We start from the raw sequence: 21,730 nt of genomic DNA, 5'->3' as shown, positions 1-21,730 counted from the left end.
TTATTTGTGAGATTGTAAATGCTTTATCGTTCATCTTTACAGAGCAAAAGAAAGGAAATCCGGGGCCAGCTTGCATGGACCCCGGTAACCCGGTCCACGGCAGGCAGCGGGTGGTGCTGCCGGTCCATTACCCCGGCAGGGTGCACCGCGCCGGCCAGGTGACCGCCTATCCAACCAGAACCAGCATGGACCCCCACGGAAACCCCATCACCGTGCTCACTGTGGACCAGCACCCAGATCCTCAAGGCCTGTACCCGCCGCAGTCAACGTCTGCCTTTCTGCGGAGCTACCACCCCACCCTCCATCTGGAGCACTCGCTCAACCCCCACCACTGCGGACTGGAGCACCGCGGACCCCCCGCCTACCCCGCACAGCCGCATCACGCTGCTTTTAAGCGACCCAAGTTTCACGGACGCAACTTTTCCCGAACTGCGTGTTTTTCGCAGTACGAGACCATGTACCAGCACTACTATTTTCAGGGGTTGACTTTCCCTCAACAGCCTGAAGGTGGCCAGGGGCCCGCTGTGGCGGGGCAGCTTGGCGGAGCAGGAGGAGCCCACAAGGGCCACCACAGCAGAGCCTTTCAGCAGGGACTGTTATACCCCACAGTGGTACACATGGCGCCCGCCTCGTCTTCGAGGATCGGTGACACCGGCAGCACTTCTGGCCTGAGCTGTTACCATGGCCACCGCTCAGTGTGCAGCGGTTACCTCGCGGACTGTCCCGGTAGCGACAGCAGCAGCAGCAGCTCCGGCCAGTGCCACTGCTCCTCCAGCGACTCCATGTTGGACTGTACTGAGGTCAGCAACCAGGGGGTGTACGGCAGCTGCTCTACTTTCCGCAGCTCGCTGAGCAGCGACTACGATCCTTACATCTACCGGAGTAAGAGTCCGTGTCGGGGCTCTGCAGGGGAGGCAGGGGCCGCGGCCTGCACCGCACTTCCCGCCGAGGACTCGTCATCCTCTGCTCCCTTGGGACATGACTGCCTCCAGATCCCTTCTGGAGCCTCGGGATATAACTCGGGGGACCACCTCTCCAACTGCAGCTTGGAGCCCAACTACAGCAGTCGCTCATCACTGGAACCCAGGGAGAACAGCAACACTAGCACTACCTCAGCCGGGGCTTCGGAGGCCGCCGGGGCCGACAGGGGGAAGGGGGCGCAGGAGGAGTCGGGGGAGCTCGGGGCCGCGGCCTGTAGCTGCTGCTTCGAGGTGCTTCCTCCCAGCGTGGAGTGCAAAGGGCAGGACTTGGACCAAGCTGGGCCTCTGGCCTCGGGACACTGTCACAGGGGGGTGGAGTTTCAGAGCTCCGTCTCCAAGAACTACTTTGCTCCTGAGCACATGTGCCCTTCCTCTGAGCAGGTGAGCTATGAAGGGCTGCCCTGCTGCTTCTACAAAGAGATGAAGGTCCACCGGGCCACAGCAGCACGTTACACTGAGGACTACGCTGTTAATGTGCAGTATGCAGACTCGGAGGCCTGCTCTGGACAGGGCTGCTGCGAACTCAACCAGAGAATACCCATAATCCCTGAGGACACAGATTGTGAATTGGGCACAGGGGCAGAGACCCAGAGTAGTTTATTACCCGTCAACGTCACCGTGGAGGCGGAGTGTCGGACGGGGGAGCAACACGAGCCCACGGAGAGGTACTTCACCTCGGGACAGTTTAGAGGTCAGCTATACCCTCAGGAGGAGGAGACCCGGGCTCTGTTCCACCCTCCGCTCTCCGCCTGCCCCACCGCACAGGGAAGCAGTACTTCAACAAACGACGGAGGCCTGGGCCTATGAACTCGAGTCCAGAACGAGCGGGACTCAAGTCAAAACATGCGGTACGGTGTCAGTCAGTCAATCGTTGAAACCCTCAGTTGCCTTGTTCTAACCTTGCTCTCGGAGCGCTGAATGTTATCATCTTAGATTGTGTGGATTTCTACTGAAATGGCCTGTCATTTCTAGATATGCGATGTATCGAGTTCATTCCTGTGGCCACAACCGTCTCCAGACTCGGAGACGAAGTGATACTACGAACACGGATGGAGGTTGTTAACGGAAACTAGATTTAGGTTGATACTGACATCTATCGGAAGGCTGTCTGCTGCCGTTAGGGGTGAGTCATCCGGGCCCATTTCTTGTGAGATTTTTTTTTTTTTTTTCAGATTTTATCAACAAAAATCGAGACTCCATCTTCTGTGCAAGCTCTAGGAATCGGAGATTTTTTTTCTCTACAAAAGTACACTCTTAATTCACAAACACCTACATGTATACATGTTGTATATGTGCGCACATGAACACTGACTGCCTATAAAGCTTCAACCACCAATTGAAATAGGTTCTACGGACATAGCTATACCAAAACAGAAAGACATGATTGTTGTTGTTTTTATTTTTTTTAATTTTTTTTTTACTTTTTTCAAGAGCAGGGAAATGGGTCTTTCTAGGTGTCTGTGACCCACACATTTCTCGAAGGAGAAAAAGCTATATATTACAGAAACAAATGCATAGAAATGTGAATGCAAGGCTGACACTGGTCTCTATTCGATATACAGAATTTGTTTTATGCATTGCATTTCTGTCCAGTAGTGGCCTACCTGTACGAGAAGCACCGGAGCAACATGAGAGCCTTACGCTGGGAAGCTATTTGTAGCAATATCCAGACACTGCACAGCTTTTGGTCCCACTTCGGACCAAAGTGAGTGTCTCGGGGGTCAGTAGATTTCTTCAAAAAGTGGAGTGTAGCACTCTACGTCCCGTTTGGAAACCCTTAAAAGTGTATTTTTTTTTTTTTTTTTTTTTGCTGTCACCCAATTTCCTCCGTGAGGCATGCTCTAATAAATATCTATAGAGGTTCCAGCATGTATCAAAAGGCCAAAGGAAAGTAGCTGGAAAAGACTCGTATCTCATAAGGGTTCCTTATTGTACTGTGACTTTTTTTTTTTTTTTTTTTTTTTAAATGATGCAGTTATACATACCACAGTGTATCCGTTTGAATCATATCGTGCCGTGCATACTACATACTTGCGATATCAATGCTTGTCATTCATGCCTTTCTGTTTGTCCTGCAGACTGTTTTTTTATACTGTTTCTATGAAATATACACATTCTCTACACAGAGGAAAACCTGAAATAACCCTATTTATAAGTTAACCCAGTGCTGTAATCAAGTGAGAATCTAATCTTGCCTTTTGCATAGAGATATGTACCTACTGCAAATATAACATTTTGGGGTACTTGAGTCACTATTTAATTTTTTTTTTTTTGTTATTGTTTCTAGCACTTAAGAAGATAAAAATGTGTACAAAAATTAATGTTTTTTAATTTTTTAAGAATATAATTATTTTCTGTCATTACCATTACAAATGTTTAAAAAAAGGCTAGAAATCGATCTGTGTATATTTCTGTACCTGTATAGCAAACACATTTCATAAATGGAAATATGTTCTCTGAATATTTATTTACTAATATATTTATCTTTAAGCCATGTCTTATGTTCAGAGTGTATGAACGTTTGAGTTATTTGGTTGCTTTTTATTTTGAGAAAAATCACTAACATGAGACTTTGTATATACATGGTAATTGCACACAAGACGATTAAATCTTCTCTGACCAAAAAACTGATTTTAAAACTTTAGTACCATACAGTTTTGTAATTAAAGTGTACAAAGATCTGTAAAATATACAGTTTTATTCAAGGAAGTGTCCTTTTCATTATTTGCACGCTACATTGGGGTGTTTACATATTTTTCTGCAGCTCTGGGAATGAGCCAATCGGATACAGGGATTGGTTTTTGTAGCTCTTGTTATTTATTGGCAAAACACAGATGTTACAAAAAATATTCACAACCAACTGGACTCATCTCGCCAGCTTTCGTCACAGATCCAGTGAAAAAACTTTTCAGCAGCACGTCGTTTGTACCAATATCAGTAAATACTGTAATTCCATAAATAATGGCCACTGACCTTTGACCTCCTGTCAGTGTGCAGTGGCCTCTGCAGAGAGGAGCTCAGGGCTTCAACGTCTGAGGACTTGGTGGACCGACCGTCTGTCTGTCTGTCTGTTTGTCTGGCGTCCAGACACACACAGCCAGTCTTTTTATTGTTGGATTTTCACAGGAGGCATTCAGAGAGCGTCTCACAGCTTGAAACCCGAGTGTAGCGCCACCACTCCACCAGTGAGGTTGTAGTACTGCACGCAGTAGAAACCGGCATCCTCAATCATGCACTTGAACTCCTCCTGCAGAAGAAAAAAAGAAAAGACACAAAGTGACACAACTGCGCGCAGATACATTGGTGTTTCGCACTGGATAATTAAAACCAATGAATATGTAACAAGCAGTGGCAAATAGTGCTGCAGCACTTGGATTCGCAACATTTATCAACCTTAACAAAGATACGTCCCAGAAGCCAAATTAACAATAAAATACCCGTGAAATAAAAAAATCCTAAATGTCAATAAAAAAAAAAAAACATGTCAATATATGAAAACCAAAAGCATCGAATGTAAATGACAGAGGTGACGTGGTGGAAAGGTCAAATTTGGAGTGAATCGTTTCCGAACTGAGAGTAGTGATGACCGAAAAGAAGAAATGGGTCTTACCTGGTCGGGGAACTTGCGGATGCTCTCTACCAAATACTGATAGGACTTCCAGTCTCCAGCAATCACTTCTCCCAAAACCGGGATCATCTGGAAACTGTATGCTTCATAAAGCCTGAAAGGTTGGAGCAGGAGAGAAGTTGCAAGTACAAAAAGGGATTTTTAAGAACTGGAACCTCAAACAACCCACATTTAAACACGGTTTACAGACTTCCACCAAGTCTGTGTTTGCAGTGTTTTCTTAGACCAGATAGCTCAGAAAAATAAACCCTAAAACTGCATATGGAAACACACCTTTGCTTTTATAGTGAGAAATTCGTAACCGGCTCTTTAAAAACCATTAAATGTAGCCTTTGAGGAACACGTAGATTTATTAAAACACATCTAAAAGACGGGCTCCTCCAGCTTTACAGTGAACTGTCACGATCTGGAAATTTAAGTGGACGATTAATTGTCACACAAATGATTCATGATTTAATCCTCGTCTTCTGTTAGTTTCATGCCACTATTATGGTACCCGTTATAATTTAGATAATACATATATTAAGATAATATCTGAAGAAGGGAATTGAACTTTGGAACACTATAAATAAAATCACATTTCTGTTTGCCTGGTAGGCTTTCTAAACAAAAGTTTCAGAGAGCAAGCATGACATAAATAACAACTCGTATATACAAATAATATTACTGAAATATCCCCAAAAATGACCTGTAATGATAAGTCCCAGTAATCACAATAAATAATGTACTGTAGTGCCACTAATGTGCCATCAAATCACAGCAGAAGAAGAAGACGATGCAACGACATGTCGTCATGAACAGAGTTAGTTAGTTAGAGTCAGTTAAACCTTAAACCTCACAGAGCGACATCAAGAAAATAATGACATGTTTATACAGATGAATGGAAACGATGCTGAAGAATGATTGTGGACTGCTCCAATAATCACAATCAGATGATTGTGTAATAATTGTGTAATAATAGTTCATAAATTAAGCCAACCACCTGCAGGTTTCGATTCTAACCGAGCATCTCATTAATGCTGAGAAACCAGCAGAGGGCAGCGTTTGTCTGGATGTCCAAAAAAACAGATACTTTGTTAGGATCATGGAAAATATCCCAACTTTGCCAGATCTCTTTTGAAGAAAATGTAATTCTGCTTTTCATTAGGTAACACACAGAAATGCAACATAAACCAATTATCACAGCTCTTATTGAGAGACCGAAAAACGACAAAATGTTCTTTTACATATTCATTGGATTTCCATCATTTCTACAACAGCTCGTGTTTCTGGATTCACACCAAGGCATCCATCATGAGTCATTTCTTTTCCTCACCTTGCCAACACAGGGTTTGTCACTTTGCTGAACTCTAAACACATGAATCTGCCGCCAGGCTTCAGGACCCGCAGAGCTTCCTGCAGTGCCTAACAACAACAACAACAACAATAACAACAATCACTTAATAATTTAAGTCATTCATCGAGAAAAAGAAGCTAAACATTTGTTGGTTACAGCTTTTCAGATGGAACATTTTGCTCTTTAATGTTATTCAAGTTGACTATCTTTGGATTTTGGACAACGTGAAGACATCATCTTGAACTTTGGGGAATTAAAGCTACCTTTTCATACAGTAAAAATTAACCAGCAACATGAAACAAAATGTGTTATCAATAATGAACATAAGTGTTAATTAAAGCTCAAAGTAAATTGAGAAATAATTTGTCAAAAACTTTTAACTGCGATTCCTCACGAGTACATGGAAATACAACTACGTGTTAAAAGACAACTTAAAAAAAAAAAAAAAAATGTAATCAACATTTTAAAACATGATTGATGTTTTAAAATCAGATGCATCCCATTATTTTGATTACAAAGCTTACAAGGCCTTAGTTTTGTATTAGAACCTGTTCATACGTGACTTTAACTGGACTGGACAGCTGTAAGTGGACAGGTGGGAACACAAACACATCCTGGACCTCTTGGAAGTAGGAGAGATTTCCCTGCAACCTGACCTGGTGACAATAATGCTTTATGCTTTTTTAAGTTGACCTTAAATGTAATTTTTATTTTAATAATTTATGCCTCATATCAGACCCACAGCTGTGAAACAGCCACCGCCCCCTCGCACAGTTCATTTACCACCGCATTGCAGAGCCCAACCCTCTCAAACCTGCTGGAATGATTAAGTAATCTGAGCCTGAGCCGACTTGATGAGGTCGATCCTGACTGTTCAGGTTGTAAATTACAAACTCAAGTGTTCAGACATTTACGGATGTGAAATATGTCATAAATGTATAATATGTGTGACGGCGCATTAAAGTGAGGCTACAGCGGTCCAGGACGTCTCATCTGGTTTAATGCCGGTTGCTTCGACGCCTCTCTCTCCTCCTGTTTCTGTAAGTGTTCACGTTTATTTGACTTGTTTTACGTTCTCATTTTCATAAAGAGATCCGATCACTGGAGACGCACGTGGAGACGCATGATACCGTCAGGAGTGATCACACGTGCTTAGAGCCGTCAACTCGGATGCATCTCTATACCGAGTACGAACAAGCTCTTTAGTCCACTGATGTCACAGCTGGAATACCAACAGTCTTTATAGGATCATCTGTGCTTTGGAGAAAAGCTGTAGTAATGGTTCAGCCGTTACCTGATCTATATGAGTGACGTTTCGAATGCCAAAGGCGATGGTGTAAATATCAAACTGGTCATCGTCAAAAGGAAGCTCCTCCGCATCTCCCACCACCCATGACAGACCTGACAAGAAACACATGAACAGATGGTGAAGTTAAAAATGGCTGAAGCATGTAAATTGTGAGAGCTGTGGGTTGATGGAAGTTTTCAGACACCTGTAGCTGTAATTCCAGTTCTCAGACTTGAGACAGTTGAATGGCTTCTGTTTCATAGCCTCGCAATAATTATAGTGTATCTGTTCAGGTCACGCTCAGCTCCACAGAAATCCCCCACACTTGTAATTAAGTTGTTTTCATCTGCGCTTCCAGTTTGGGTGCTGTCGTCACCGGTGTGTCTCTTCCAGACCGTTTGGCACAAATTTCATTTGAGTTCATTCATATTTATGCACGAAATGATTCAAGGATGTTGACATTCAGTGAAATCAGTTTTTCCACAGTGACAGCTGCGTAGCTGCATCTGGGCTCAGTGAACTTATTACACTGAACACATTGACGTGCACATCAGTTTCTCCTCCGCGCTGGCTGGTGTCGGTTGGAACAGCTTGTGTTTCTGACAAGCTGACCGCGTCGCTCGGATCAATGACAATATGCCAGTGACACCAAAACTTGTTTTCATACCTTCATTTAACCCAGTTAAGCCCGAAGCCCAAAAATATCACAATTCATCAAAGCCAAAAATTGTAAAAATGGAAATTAGCGTTGGCAGTTTCAAACACTAAATGTTTCTTTCGCAGCAAAATATTGGTATTTTTGATTAAAATCATTACATCTCTCATGTTGCCAAAAATAATGTTAGCATGATCTCGGTTCTGTAAAAAAAAACCTTTGTTCCTCTGCGCTACTATGAAGCCTTGAATGACTCAAGAAACACAAGAGAAAAAAAAAAAAAATTGGTGAATTTTTTAGTGAACTGCAGAATGGAGCACCGAGGAGAAGTTTGTAGTAAAAATGTAAATAACTCAATATGTATAACATGTGGAGCCCCATTTTTTTTCTAATATTCGTAAAACTTGTCGGCACTTTGGTAAAACGTTTATATAGATTTCTTTCTTTTTAATTTTTGGTAAAAAAAAAAAAAAAATCCACAGAGAAATTCACCTTGTGATTTTTCTTCCTTTTTTAATTTTTGACATTACAACTGTGTTTTACTCCACAAAAGACATTTTGAGTTCTCACTACTTCCTGCCATGATTGTGCCGTTTCCACAGAGATGCAGATGTTGGTGCAGTGAAAAATGAGCCCACTGAGAGTAAAAATGTGACAGGAGCAAAACAAAAAAAACACCCCAAAACTGCCGAGTTACGAATACAAACAAATGTTTTCTACAGAAACGTTGTTTCATTTCACAAAATCGGTCCAACGTGTGGAATCTGCGTGACTGTTCGTGACCGTTTATCTAAACCCGCTTCACCCTGAACAGGGTCCCGTGGGGCTTATCCCTATTGGACGGGGTACAAGTCTATCATAGGGCCAACACACAGACAGAAACAAAGATCATTCACACCTCAGGACAATTTTTTTTATAAATTCACCAATTAACCTGACATGCAAGTCTTTGGTGGGAGGAAGCCGGAGGACCCGGAGAGAACCCACGCCGGCAACAAGGGGAACATACAGAGTCCACCGAAGTTCGAACCCTGAACCTCCTCCTGGGAGGCGACAGCGCTCACCGCTGCACCACCAGCCTCGAAACACGGCACAATTATTCTGAATATATCTGACTGAGGGACAACTAGACCGTTGTGAAAGGCTACTTGTGTGGTTGTGGACATGTTTTGGTCTCTTCTCTACGGCTTGCAGGCGTTCGCCGCCCCGCAGAGAGGAATAAGAAACCTGGGTTAAGTGTTTACGCCACATGGACGAGCCACCGTTTCCCAGATGAGTCGGAAGACGAGGATAAAGGCTCCTGTTACCGAGGCGATCTTAACGTGTTCAGTAACGTGAGCAGGACATCCCACAAACCTGATCTGGGTGCTTGTAGACACGATGACTGAAACCTCAAAAGTTGAAGAAAAACACAAGGACCAGGTGTCCAGCTCGAAGACATTTGCAGCATTTTTAAAGTTAAAAGCTCACCAGCACGGATGTCCAAGCCGTCAGCCTTCTCTTTGCCCACTTTCAGCATCTCCTTGTTGATGTCACAGACCACGGCTCTCGATTCTCGCGACTCCTGCTCATCCTCTGTGGAGTAGTTGTTGGAAACGTCCTGCCACGACGGCGTCTGGCCGGACAGCGCCGCCCGCCGCTTCTGCCGGTCCTGCTGGGTGCGGACGTACTCCAGGAAACGGAGAGCGATGTCACCTGCGGGGGAAGATGACCGCAGCAGAGAAACCAGAGAGAAACAGTCAGAAGAGTGACGCCTGTTGAGTTCTCAGCCGGTTTTGCGGACGTACGCACGGACTGCCGTACCTGTCCCTCCCGCCACATCCAGGAGCCGAGCGCCGGGCTGCGGGTGCATGACGTGCAGCAGCGCGTCCTTCCACAGCCGGTGAACCCCCAGACTCATGGCGTCGTTCATAACGTCGTACTTCTGCGCCACGTTCTCAAACACCTGATACACTGAAGAAGTCAAAAGAAGGAGAGAACGTCTGCCATCCACGGTGTCCTCCATGTTTACTCAGTTTTAGTTTCACCCAGGAAATACTGACGACATTGAAGGTGACACAAATTTAAACTTAATGCCAATTAATATTATTTACATTTCAAATCAGTGTTGTAATGCACTTCAAAACTTGATGTGCAATAATGTTATTTTATGTACACTATTCCCACTTCATATTTATTTTCTATTATTGTATCCTTATTTTTCTGTATAAAGAAATCTGTTGATGTTTTTTTTAACTTTATGCTCCCACCTGGAGCTACGCTGCTGATTTATTTGTATGTTTTTTCCACAATGCAATAACAATAAAGGCTTTTAACTTGTACTTGTATATAAAGAATGTCTTTCATTTTCAATAATAAAGGACATGTGTAAATACTCAAAAGTTATGACACGGAGTATTTTGACAAAGAAAAGTGCCGACATGTTCATGGAAATACTAAAATGCTCCAAAGTTAGTACACATTAACCGACACCGACGTGGTGAACCAGAGAGCAGGTGAAGCAGCTCCTCCGGTGTTCCCTCTAAACGTAAACGTGCGGACTGAGGGAGGGACGACTTGACAGGACAAGACACTGGATCATGAGACCGGGTCGGAGGACAGGAATACTCCGTCACACAGAACCGCAGAAATAGTCCGGAAAACATTCCCATCAGCATCAGCGGGATAAAAAGACCGGGAAGGCAGCACGTCGTGCCACGCCCACACGCGTAATGCCACGCCCACACGCGGTATACCACGCCCACACGCGTTCTGTGTTACCAACCTATGAAACTCCATCTCCTTGATTACATATGAAAACAACGGTGTCGGTGTAATATTTAAAACTTCATCTCGAGTGTGTTCTGCCACTTTTGAATTCGGCACACTTAGAGTACACTGAACATCAGCCACGTCGGTAAAAGTTCCTCTTCAACACATCGCAAAGCGGAAAGAATCAACTTCAAGGAGGTTCAGAGAATGTTTTTCAAGTTACTGAATGTCACTTAATGGATCCTTTGTATGCGGAATTGTCACGTAAATCCTCACGATTCTAAAACCATATGACTTTAAGTGTGTACATGCTCGGGGACGCAGGTGACGTTAAATAGCACGAATTCATAATGAAGTCCGTCTCACCTCTCTTCGCCTTCTCCGCCTCGGGCACCGTCTCGAAGCCGAAATGTGTACTTCTGTCTCCGGCTGCATCGCTGAAACACCGACAGGACGACGGTGCCCAACAACAACCGGAGCGACCTGAAACACCAGCGGCGGCAGCGAAGATGTTCCTGTGAGACAGACGGATCACCCGACGGACCAGCAGCTTCACGGATGCCGCCATGTTGCCTGATTATACAATTACGCGACAGGATGTCGTCACCGACAGGCGACGGTATATTTTATACCCAGAGCCTTTCGCTCAATAAGCTTAAGAATAAGAATAAGAATTAAAACTCTCTCCGACGTGCAGCACGCGAGGCCCCGCATATTCCCCCTTGCAGTTAATTTTTTTTTTCTCGATTTCATTCCTTATTCTTCTTTAAAAAAAAAAAAAAAAAGAAAGAAAAAAAAACAACAACTTCAAAAACTCATGAAAGTTACTGCCTGACGCATATGCAAAGTTTCGTATGACTTTTTTTTTTTTTGAATATTTTGGATGACTTTTTGGAGTATGACCTTTTTCTGTTGACATGTGAAGTGGGGATCAAACCCAGTTACTCTGCTCTGACCACTGTATCATACTGTATCATACTGTATCATACTACAGCACGTCGTCAAAGTATTCAAACAAAGTTTAAAATGTATTAATGGGATTTTGGGGGATAAAATTTGTGGTAGTTCAGACATAAATCCAAGAAGTATTAAGACACACCCTTTATTTTTTGTTATTGATTTTGATTTTTGTTTTGTATTGTTGTTGACCTTTGGTTTGGTATCAGTATGACTGCATTTACAAAGCAAACCCGAAACCGTGTGCTTACCCTTAGGGGGACTCGCCCTCCGTGAGCCACGGGGACTACCTACCTCCTCATCAGGTCGTTTCCAGCTCTGAAGCGGCCTTCGTAGACCGCTGGACTATCTTCAGCGCTGAAGAAAGAGTCGCGTTAGGAGAAAGAGCTTCACGTTGTTCACTCAGAGCTTCCAGAGACTGAACCGACAGTCTGGTGAACTCAACAGGTAAAAGATTCTCCTTCACCAAGGTTTCTATTAATGGTTCAGATTCCACCTGTTGATGGTGATTCAACTTTTAGTGAAGTTGAAACGTTTGGAGAAACTAAAAAAGTTTTGCATTCACTACACATTACAGGGAGATATTTAATATCACTGCAGACCCCCTTGGAAACACGTATATCTACTGTCCAAATATTTATGGACGGTGGAATTATAGGTTACAGTGAGTTAAAGATTTGTCACAATGCACACCAACTCCTGGGAAGATTGGTGGTGCAGTGGTTAGCACTGTTCCCTCTCAGTAAGAAGGTTTAGGGTTCATGCGCCACCTTTGTCATCACTTTAAAAAAAAAATAATCATACTCTAAGATGTCCAAATTATGAAAAAAAAAGTCATACTTTAGCAAAAAGTGACCCAAAAGTTATTTCTAGGTCACTTTTTGGCCACACCGATCGACGAAAACAAATTCTTTTGATAACTTTTAATTCCAAACATGTTAAGAGTGCACAGAATAAATTTCAAAAAATGGTGACTAAATTCAAAATGGCTGGCTCCCTGCTGAGTTGACGTAATGGTGCATTGGAACTTTTTTTCTGCCATGTTTCCAAAAATCTACAGCACCACAACTCCAATAAGAATTATATTATTATTATTATTATTATTATTATCCTTTATTATAAAGGATTAGAAATATAGGACTTTTTATCTGACAGTGAATATAAAAAATGTCATACACCCATATATTGTTTTCTAAGTTCAACCTGAATCATTTCACAATTATTCAGTATGTTATTGTACAGAAAATTACATCATCCTACATAACGACATGATATATATATACATATATATATATATATAACTGTCATTAATTCATTTGCCTTTTTTGTCCTCATTGTTCACGCAGTCTTTCAGGGAGTTCTGGTTACTTGCATTGAAAACATTAATAGACAAAACATATCAAATGATGACTGTGTTGTCTGTGCAGTACAAAACTATACTTGTGTCCAGATTTCAGTTTATTTGAAAGCCAGTTTTATTTATTCATTTGTCAACTTTTTTTCTTTTTTTTTTTTTTGCTTGATCAAATAACTGCTGAGGCCAAAATGTCAATCTGAGAGTTTTAAAAGCCAAAATGATGATATGAAATAGAAGTGAACCGCCACGCGTACAATCCGACTCCATCCAGCTCCACCTGCTGCTGCCCTCCACCTCAGATCTCCATCCACCTTACAAAGACAAGCAGCACATCCTCACATCAGACGAGCTGCAATCACTGAGTTCATAAATTTTTTTCATGGTTAATGACTTCATCATCCAAATGGCTCTTTATGATTTTTAATTCTCAACAGCTTCCCTGAAGGCTGGGGTGAAATCTGGTGTATATAAACAGCTTTCAGCAGCATTAAGCTGCCACAATAGAAGGAAAATCAAAAGCATTTAACAGGCCAACGCATGTACTGTAAACCACTGAAGGGTATGAGGCTGCCTTAATTGCAACAGGATCATAGACAATATTACAGACTAAGGCGGATCAGGACAGGCAAGTTCCTGCACGGCCAGTAAACCTCTTTCACTGGGATCTCTTTCAAATCCATCCAGGGAGACCTTCTTTTTTTTTTTCTCTCTCTCTAACAGTACTTCTCTCCGAATCTACCTGACTTCAGATCCCTGAGTGCAGAAAGTGGCAGCTATTATCTTCCATTCTTCTCACTTTCTCGTTCATACAGTAACCAGACACTGCCCTCTATTGTCCCATTGTTGCCTTAATTACCGGTCGACTGGGGTTCAGAGAGATCCTCTTACTCCAGTCTCTTTTCCTTGGCTATGGGAAGGTTGACCAGAGGGGGTCTGCAGGCCGAGGCTTTGGGACCCAGAGGAGGGATGAGATGGCTCTGAGTCGTTAAGGATTCATGTTACAACTTTACAATAACTATTGAGAGGAAAAACATTCAGAATCAGAGAATTTATTCAGCGTTTTTAGTGACATTTCTGGTTGTTTATGGCAAATAAAGACTTTTTTATGACCATAGCAAGCATAAAATGAGTGATATCAAACATCACATCGCCAGTAGAGGGAGAGAGAGGATCATTTACAGATTGCTGTTTTTAGTCTCATGGTTTGGAAAAACAGAGCAATTTCCTCTCTCGATAACTTAAAGCTGAGCTTTTGCTGACCTCCAGAGGACTTTTACCATCAATAGGTGAATTACAATATCTATTAGCTTGTGAATAAATTAAAATTTGGTTCAATCAGAGGCTTACAGGAAGTTCACAGGTAACTTGATTTTTGGAAGTCTTACAACCATGTTTAAGGAAACCATGACAGTTTCGAGGTACTGTTGTTGATAAATTGTGAGGTAGCGTTACAGCAATTGCACTTCCATATAGGAGCCTGTTTTGACGCATGTGGTAAGATTTTAGAGGATCACTTTGCTTCTCCATGGAGTTGCACTCGCCTGGCCAACCAATAGAAACACAGACTGCTGTCAATCTTTACAGAAAACCCCCCCAAAAAACAGCCCTAAAACAGTTTCAGACCGAGCAATGATGAAAGAAACAGAAAAACACCTTTCATGAATTAAGAAATCATCTTTCCAAACATCCCAAGTGCTGCAGCTTATTACACATCCTCCTGTGTTTGTTTTATTTTTCACCGTGTTCCAGTTGTAAAGCTGGAGTCCTGCTGTTCCCTCTGAAATGTGCAGGTTGCATGCTTGACCTCATCACGGAGGGGAGCCAATGGGTTACACATGGCACTCCAAAGCCTCCTTCTCTGTGTGTGTGTGTGTGTGTGTGTGTGTGTGTGTGTGTGTGTGTGTGTGTGTGTGTGTGTGTGAGAATCTCCAAACAATCTGGGAGTCATTTCACATATCTGATAGGTATTTAGCTTTATGGAAAAAACGAGACGGTGGTGTAGATGTCCCACCATGCAAACACTGGAGCCCGAATCTGTTTAAGGCAAAGACCACCATTTGATTTTTACACACAAAGCACAAAATATTTCAAATGGAAAGGAGGGGAGGAGAATGGGATTAGCTTGATCCTATATTTGTGGCCCATATGTTTCTCAGCAACTCGCCTATCTAATTTTGAGTTGGATGATGAAATAAACTGACGTCTATTGTGCAGACGGAGCAAAAACAAAAGAATAAGCACAACAAAGGCTTAAGAAACATGCATACAGTGTTTATTTAGCAACCAGGACACATTAAATAAAACTACAAAGATACTTCACTTATACAAAAGATAGATTATATCCCATTCACATACAAAATAACAATAATTTACGGTATAAATTAAAATTTTCACTATTTTGCTATTTACAATTTCATGAAAACAAAGTATTGGCCCCCTCATGATCATTTCCCACAGGGCTTCTGGTGTTGTTTTCATGTCATCGAGCACTACAGGACATTCACATCAACTACAGTTTGGGAAAAGACTGTTTCCGCCGCTCGGAAGATAGCGCAGAATTTTCCGATTGGCTAGAGGACGGGACAGAAAATGGAAGTTTGCATAATTCACCAGGCTATCCAAACAAATATGCACTTGATAGATTTTAACTGTCAGATTTGGTTAGCTTGCGTTGGATTTGAATGCACATTCATTTCCCATCGCTCCCACATCGACGCTCGCTCTCCTCTCCCTCTCTCTAAGCATCGTCTGCTCCGAACATCACAGACCCAGGGGCATGTGCTCTTGTCTTGCAATAATTAACATGAGCTACAGTTGAGCAGACAGGCAGAACATAGCACAGAGTCACATTTTTACAAACTTTCTATGGGTCTTCATCGTTTTATGGGTCTCCAATTCTGCCTGATTACTGAATACCATAAATCTTTTGACTTGAATGTCACTGCAATGCCGCATCATGCGTAAAATATAACCTTTAGTTTCAAGTGCTCAGGTTGCTGAGTTGCAAGTAATCTTTTCACTGAGACTGAATGCAGAAGTGAATAAGTACTGTTTCATCTAAGCGGAAGTCAAATTAAGTGCCTTGAAGTTTGGACCTTCTTTATGTATCCTGCCGGTAACAGAATATATTTGGGGTTACCGTCTGCTGAAACATGCAGCCCCACAACAGAAAAGGCTAATTACTATCCCAATGGCAGAGTACTCGAACTTGACCTTTCACAAGTAGTTAAAATGTCAGCAATGCACAGAAAACTGCTGCAAACCTGCTGTCAGCTTGTGGGCAGAACCGCCAAGTGCTTTTGGTGGCATCTTTGTCTGGGTTCATTGTCGGCGCTCAACCTTTTGGCCTGAAATCGACGTGACAAGTAACAGCTTGAGAGTCTTGCAGAATTTAGACTATTTACTGCCGTCTGTGACGAGACATAAAAAAAAACCTTTGAGTTGATGAGTAAAAAAAAAGCTCTTTGACGGGTCACTCAAATGCTTTGCCGAGACACAAAATAAAAGAGCAGTCATGAATATCATTATTCCCACACTGAATTACATAATATACAACAATATTCACCCCCCCCCCACCCTCACAATTAAAAGACAATTTAAAGTGAACAATATGTTCAGTAAATGTCCAGGACTACACATCAAGAGCACAGAAATATTAGAAACAAAAAAATTATTTTAAAGCCTTGTCTGTCATATGAAGAGTTCTATTCCAACAAGTGTTGATTTGGGGAAATTAGGAATTAATAAATTATCTAATGTCCATCATGTACTGTAACAAAAATGTTAAAGATCCAGTCTGAAGAGGTGTTCCATTGGGTTTACTCACTAAAATGAATGCTTTCAATTATTGTACAATATCTGGTGACATTTTGTTTTACATTTAAATCCTGTTTTGGAATGAAACTCTTCATATCTGTATTGATTTTTAAAGAAGTGCAGACTTTATTGAGGGAGCCCAGTTCGCTGTGTTGAAGAAACAGATGTGAGGAATCTGAGACGAGAGATGAGGAGATTCTGAAGGCACTTGAACACCATCAAACCGGAAAGACTCCCACCCACGGCCGAGCAGAAAAGCCCTCAGATCTTCCCAAGCCTCCCTAAATGGCAGTTTGTGTGCAAAACTGCACCATCCAACCCCCCCCCCCCCACACACACACACACAAAGTGAACGAGACTACCTCTTCTTCTCTCCACCCAAATCCTCGAGCGCTGAGTGAACGAGTGGGCGAGCGCACTCCCTGTCTCTCTCTGATCTTTTTTGTTTTGCGGCGGGTGATTCATCCCCAAAGTGCTGTGATATCTACCTTCCGTGTGACGTCTCCATGTCCTGTTTCCCCTCTCCTCAGAAAAGCACATAAAAACACATGAAAAAGAAACATGAGCACTTTGCATTGAAAAGACAACTCTTTGGATGGGTGGATTCTGGCTTTTGGCTGCAAGTGTTCATTTTCCACATGAGGCAGTTAGAGGAGTTTTAGAAAACTGTTAAGCTGTTAAGTGTTAACAGCGTGTGTGTGTGTGTGTGTGTGTGTGTGTGTGTGTGTGTGTGTGTGTGTGTGTGTGTGTGTGTGTGTGTTGTGTGTGTGTGTGTGTGTGTTGTGTGTGTCTCAAAGACTCTGTGTTTTTCATCTGATCCTTGATACTGATGAAGAGTCTGTTGCCACTGAACTGAAATGAAGTTAGCCATCAGTCTGCACCCGGCTGTATTGTGTTTCCACTGGTGAGCCGGCAGTCTGGAGGGGTTTCTGGAGGTATGTTGATTGGTCGAGACATCCGTGGGCGATGGAAATGGCTTCCTGCATGTTAAAAGCGTCCTTGTATCTTTGTTCGAGCTGCACATCTCCCTCCATCCAATCTTTGGCTCTCCTCTCCCACACTGCGGTCACTGACAGCCCTGCCTCCTCCTTCCTCTTTGGTGCTGAGCAGGATGGGAGGGCCCAGCCTACTACGGCCCATATAGGCCAATTTAGTAGCAGTCTCTCAGTCAGTTGTCATTAGCCACTCAGTCGTTGGCTTGTTAGCGTAGCGCCTCATAGAGTTTCATTGTCTGAGGGCCTGGCATTTGACGGCCCTCGTACATAGTAGTTGTGGGTGGCGGCGGCGTTTGGTTTGCGGTGGAGCGCAGCAGCAGCAGCAGCGCTAGTTGCCCACCAGAGGGCTGAGGTCACCGTGGTGGTTCTTTAGCTTCTTCTTGAAGAGGGAGATGGTGGAGGGCCGGTACAGGATGATCCAGGGCTCAGAGGACGCCGTGCTCTGGCTGCAGCTGTCCGATCCACTGACTGTCGGGATGTTCGGGGACCTGAGAGAGAAAAGTGAGGCAGACAGGGAAGGAGAGAGTAAAGACAGAGGGGAGGTCGAGAGAAAAGAGCAGAACAGGAGAGGGAGGGATACAGATAGAAAGAGGACAGAGACGAATGGAAACAGGTGGAACAAAGGAGATGAGTTACAAAAAGTGTCATATTGCCATCTAAACGTGTAATGTTGCATTAGAGACTAATGTCAGTAATACTGTAGCAGTTGTGATGTTTATTGCACTTCATCCACCACTGCAGATGGTGTTATTCCTCTAAAATCGACAACTTTACCAAAGATTGGACTTTGTTTTACAGGATTTCACCTTAATCATGGAAAATGTTTCATTTGGTGAAAAGGTTCTGAAATATTTATAGAATCAAGGGAAATGGTTTGCCTCGCACTAAAAACATGATTTTGGACCAATCAAAACTTCTTTGTTTAAATATTAAATTCATGTTCAGGAGGATTAACAAGGGAAAATATATAACTATTTTTTAAAAACTGTTTACTTCAAATGAGGAAAAGAGAAGAAAATGTCTCCTGTTTGACTGAAAATATCTTGAATCTTAATTTGGTCGACTGTTCCTCATTCCTTTGCACTGCTATGAGCGGGACCTTTCTTTAAATATTCTGTCTTTAGCTGGTCGTATTAAAAGATGACACAAGAAACAGTTGCTGAACACAAAGAACGCACACATTTTTTTGTTGGGATTATGTTATTATTATTATTACTAAAACCCCCAAAATTTAGGAAAATTGACAAAAACAATTCTCCACATAGTGCCCTCAACTGAGTGAGCGTCGTCCTGTTCTTTCATCTTTAACACACTAACGATGAAAGCTTTGAAATGGGATGCGTGGCTGATCATGCACACCTCCAACAGCCTCATACTTACTTGACTGTGACGTGCAGCAGCAGCTTCGCCACCATGGCTATGACAGTCAGTATGAGGAGAGCCGCCAGTGCGTAGATGGTCCACACTGCGCAGAGGGAGCAACAAGACACAAGGTTCACTAACTCGGTAGATTTCAGCAGACTGAAGAGATTAAGCAAGCAAAGACTCATTCGAGCACCGCTGGCACACCTGTTAGCAGTGTTCAGCCAGAAAATTGTCAAGAAATGGTGATACATTATCAGCGCACATCTGTTCTCTTCTGCTTGAGAAATACCTCATATATATCTGTGATACAAAGCATTTGGGGCTTTGGTAAGAATCATATTTGAAAGGAAGTAGAAAACACGTCAGTCCATCCTGCGTGGCTTTGACAGGACGGCTGATTGTGATCAGCAGGGAGACCCAAAGTAACTTCGCTTCTGAGTCACAGACAGGGAAAAAACAGCCGTCACGTAGCATTACTTCCATGTATGATCAGAGGAAGTCATTCTGGGCCAGAGAAAAGTCTCAGCAGACCGAGATGAGTTTAATACTTTGAGAGAAACCAGGTCATGCTAAATGGGAGTTCTTTCTAAAAAAAAAAAAAAACTTCCACAGCAGCCCTGCAGAGGTAAGAGAGAGGTGCAGTGCATCGTGGGTGTTAACATACTAGCGCCGTGGCCGGTGGTCTCGCTGGGTCCAGCCCACTGACCTGGCATGTTGTGCTCCGGTTTACCGGGGCTGGACGTGATCACGTAGAGGATCTGGGAGGAGCGTCCGTTAGACGTGCTGTTGGATCGCTCGGTGACGCCGCCGGCCAGCTGGGGCACCGCCGTGCTGGAGACGTCGTCTCTTTCACTGTCGCCATCTCCTTCAGCCTCCATCGCTCTGGTGTCTTCACTCCTCAGCGCTGTGGAAACAAGAACAACGAGTTAACAGCTGAATGTCATTACTTGAGCTACGAGGTGGAGATTTTACATTAAATAAGAATATAATGCATTTTAAAAAGTGACCATAAAGTTACTTTTCAACCTTTTTTTTTTTTACTCATTTTTAACTGCTCAGCAAAAGATGATGGTACTACACTTGAGCGACCAGCAGATATTTAAACTTCAATGGTAGTAAACTTTCTTCTCAAGTCCAAAAATATTAGCATTAATAAACACAACATGGTTACAACAGTGTAGTTATAGTATTTGTTTTCATTTAGGGGTGGCAATAATTGCATATTGTCTATTTTAAAGTAAATGAAAGCACATTGTGACAAGGCTTTACAAAATACTGTTGCTGAAATTCAGGTTTAAATAGAGAGGCAATGAAATGAGTCGATAAACATCTTCATGAGTTTAAGAAGAAATTGTTGGTGGGTCGGTCAGTCGGTTTCAGCGGCTTTAAAATCCAGACTGAAAAGTGTCTAAACAATATTGGATTGATTGCTATGAAAGTTTGTACAAACATGTTTGTAGTTGTTTCACAGGAGACGATGATGGAGCTCCCCTGACCTGTCAAAAATGAACACGGAGAAGCAGCTTTCATGTTCCACGTATCTGGAACAAACTCCCAGAGAGCTTCAGGTCCGCTGCGAATCTCAGTTCTTTTAAATCGAGGCTGAAGACTTTTCTGTTTGTTGCAGCCTTTTGTTTAATCAAATAACTACTTTGTATTTTGTTTGTTTAATTTTTTTCTATTTTACTATTTTTAGTTCTCTCGCTGCGTTTTCACCTTTTGTCTCATTTAGCTTTTTGTCTTGATGCCTTTTATGTGAAGCCTCTTTAATGACTTTGCTGTTGAAATACATGATACAAATACACTTGCTTTGCTTAGCTTTGTCTGACACATTTTTAGTTTTATGTAAAACATCATGACTACAATTTGTGGTGTTAGTGGTGCAGACACTTGGGAGGATGAAGTGTTAATGACTTTGATGACACAATGTGTTTTAGGATGATATAAAACACGTCATTTGTCCACATTTCTAAGCGGGCTGCTGGCATTGCTGTGGACTCTTATTATTGAGGAGTTCTTTGTGATGTAACACATTACTGAAATAAAATATATGTCAGCAACAACAAAACAAACAACACCGTTGCCGGGGACGACCACAGCTACATCGGCAAGTCTTTATGTATCTCTACATAATTTTCATTTCATTATGCAGAGAAAAAGAAGAAAGGAGAGGAAAGTAGACGCCATTTTTATTATTCAGTTTATTTATTGGATCCATCTTAAAATGTTAAACCATCTTAAACCATTTCTGAGTCTTGGTTTCCATTTTCTGAGCAATATTGTATATATGTCTTGCTTTCAGCCAGCCCTGAATGACTACACTATCACAGTTTCGTGGAATGTGACACATGACTTCTTCGGAATGACTTTTCTCTTGCCTCTCAGGGAGGCGAGCGCTGAGTGCAGCGTTCTGTGTGAGACAGCGGAGAGCAGAAGTGCTGCCATGTTGTTGTAATTTCTACAAGTTGAGGACATAGATCATTTAACGCTGCTTTAATTACGCCTGTGTGTAAACTGGGCTGTTGCGGCAGGCATGCAGTAACAGGATCCACCATGGCCGTCGTGTTGTTGAAAGTATATACAACAGAGGCACGAGTGAATA

The 21,730-nt window shown here is 42.7% G+C and overlaps 3 protein-coding genes across 5 annotated transcripts in view; 1 reads left to right on the top strand and 2 right to left on the bottom strand.

Moving 5' to 3' along the window:
- znrf3 (zinc and ring finger 3) overlaps positions 1–3,685 on the top strand; it is a 68,844-nt gene extending 65,159 nt beyond the window's left edge. For both annotated transcript variants that reach the window (XM_069178439.1, XM_069178440.1), the window contains one exon: positions 43–3,685. In XM_069178439.1, the coding sequence (XP_069034540.1) occupies positions 43–1,787 (1,745 nt within the window). In that variant the 3' untranslated portion in view covers positions 1,788–3,685. The remainder of the gene's footprint in view (positions 1–42) is intronic.
- Positions 2,374–11,215, bottom strand: coq5 (coenzyme Q5, methyltransferase). Its single transcript, XM_069178444.1, has 7 exons — positions 11,005–11,215; positions 9,691–9,840; positions 9,358–9,582; positions 7,239–7,345; positions 5,924–6,012; positions 4,591–4,702; positions 2,374–4,227 (listed from the first exon to the last, which is right to left on the bottom strand). The coding sequence occupies exons 1-7, from the start codon at positions 11,204–11,206 to the stop codon at positions 4,126–4,128; spliced, it is 987 nt and encodes a 328-aa protein (XP_069034545.1). The 5' UTR covers positions 11,207–11,215; the 3' UTR covers positions 2,374–4,125.
- A 6,246-nt stretch (positions 11,216–17,461) lies between these two features.
- kremen1 (kringle containing transmembrane protein 1) overlaps positions 17,462–21,730 on the bottom strand; it is a 56,907-nt gene continuing 52,638 nt past the window's right edge. Inside the window, exons 7-9 of one of the 2 annotated variants that reach the window (XM_069178441.1) lie at positions 19,793–20,032; positions 19,144–19,228; positions 17,462–18,251 (exon numbers count right to left, since the gene is read on the bottom strand). In XM_069178441.1, coding sequence (XP_069034542.1) covers positions 18,092–18,251; positions 19,144–19,228; positions 19,793–20,032 — 485 coding nt within the window. In that variant the 3' untranslated portion in view covers positions 17,462–18,091. The remainder of the gene's footprint in view (positions 18,252–19,143; positions 19,229–19,792; positions 20,033–21,730) is intronic. The other variant, XM_069178443.1, reaches the window with a different exon arrangement.

This window comes from Embiotoca jacksoni, unplaced genomic scaffold (genome assembly GCF_022577435.1).
Source record: "Embiotoca jacksoni isolate LCO1_2020_lvr unplaced genomic scaffold, fEmbJac1.0.p SCAF_8, whole genome shotgun sequence".
NCBI classification, from domain to species: Eukaryota; Metazoa; Chordata; class Actinopteri; family Embiotocidae; genus Embiotoca; species Embiotoca jacksoni.
The sequence above is the reverse complement of the archived record's forward strand: the minus strand, read 5'-3'. Positions and strand labels throughout refer to the sequence as shown.

What these genes read in the sequence shown, in the direction of transcription:
- coq5 (XM_069178444.1), bottom strand. Translation starts at nt 11,206, where the DNA reads ATGGCGGCATCCGTGAAGCTGCTGGTCCGTCGGGTGATCCGTCTGTCT. An exon ending in ACGTCACTCATATAGATCAG is followed by an intron (nt 6,013 to 7,238) that starts GTAACGGCTGAA and finishes TGTTGTTGTTAG; the next exon opens with GCACTGCAGGAAGCTCTGCG. An exon ending in ACAAACCCTGTGTTGGCAAG is followed by an intron (nt 4,703 to 5,923) that starts GTGAGGAAAAGA and finishes CCAACCTTTCAG; the next exon opens with GCTTTATGAAGCATACAGTT.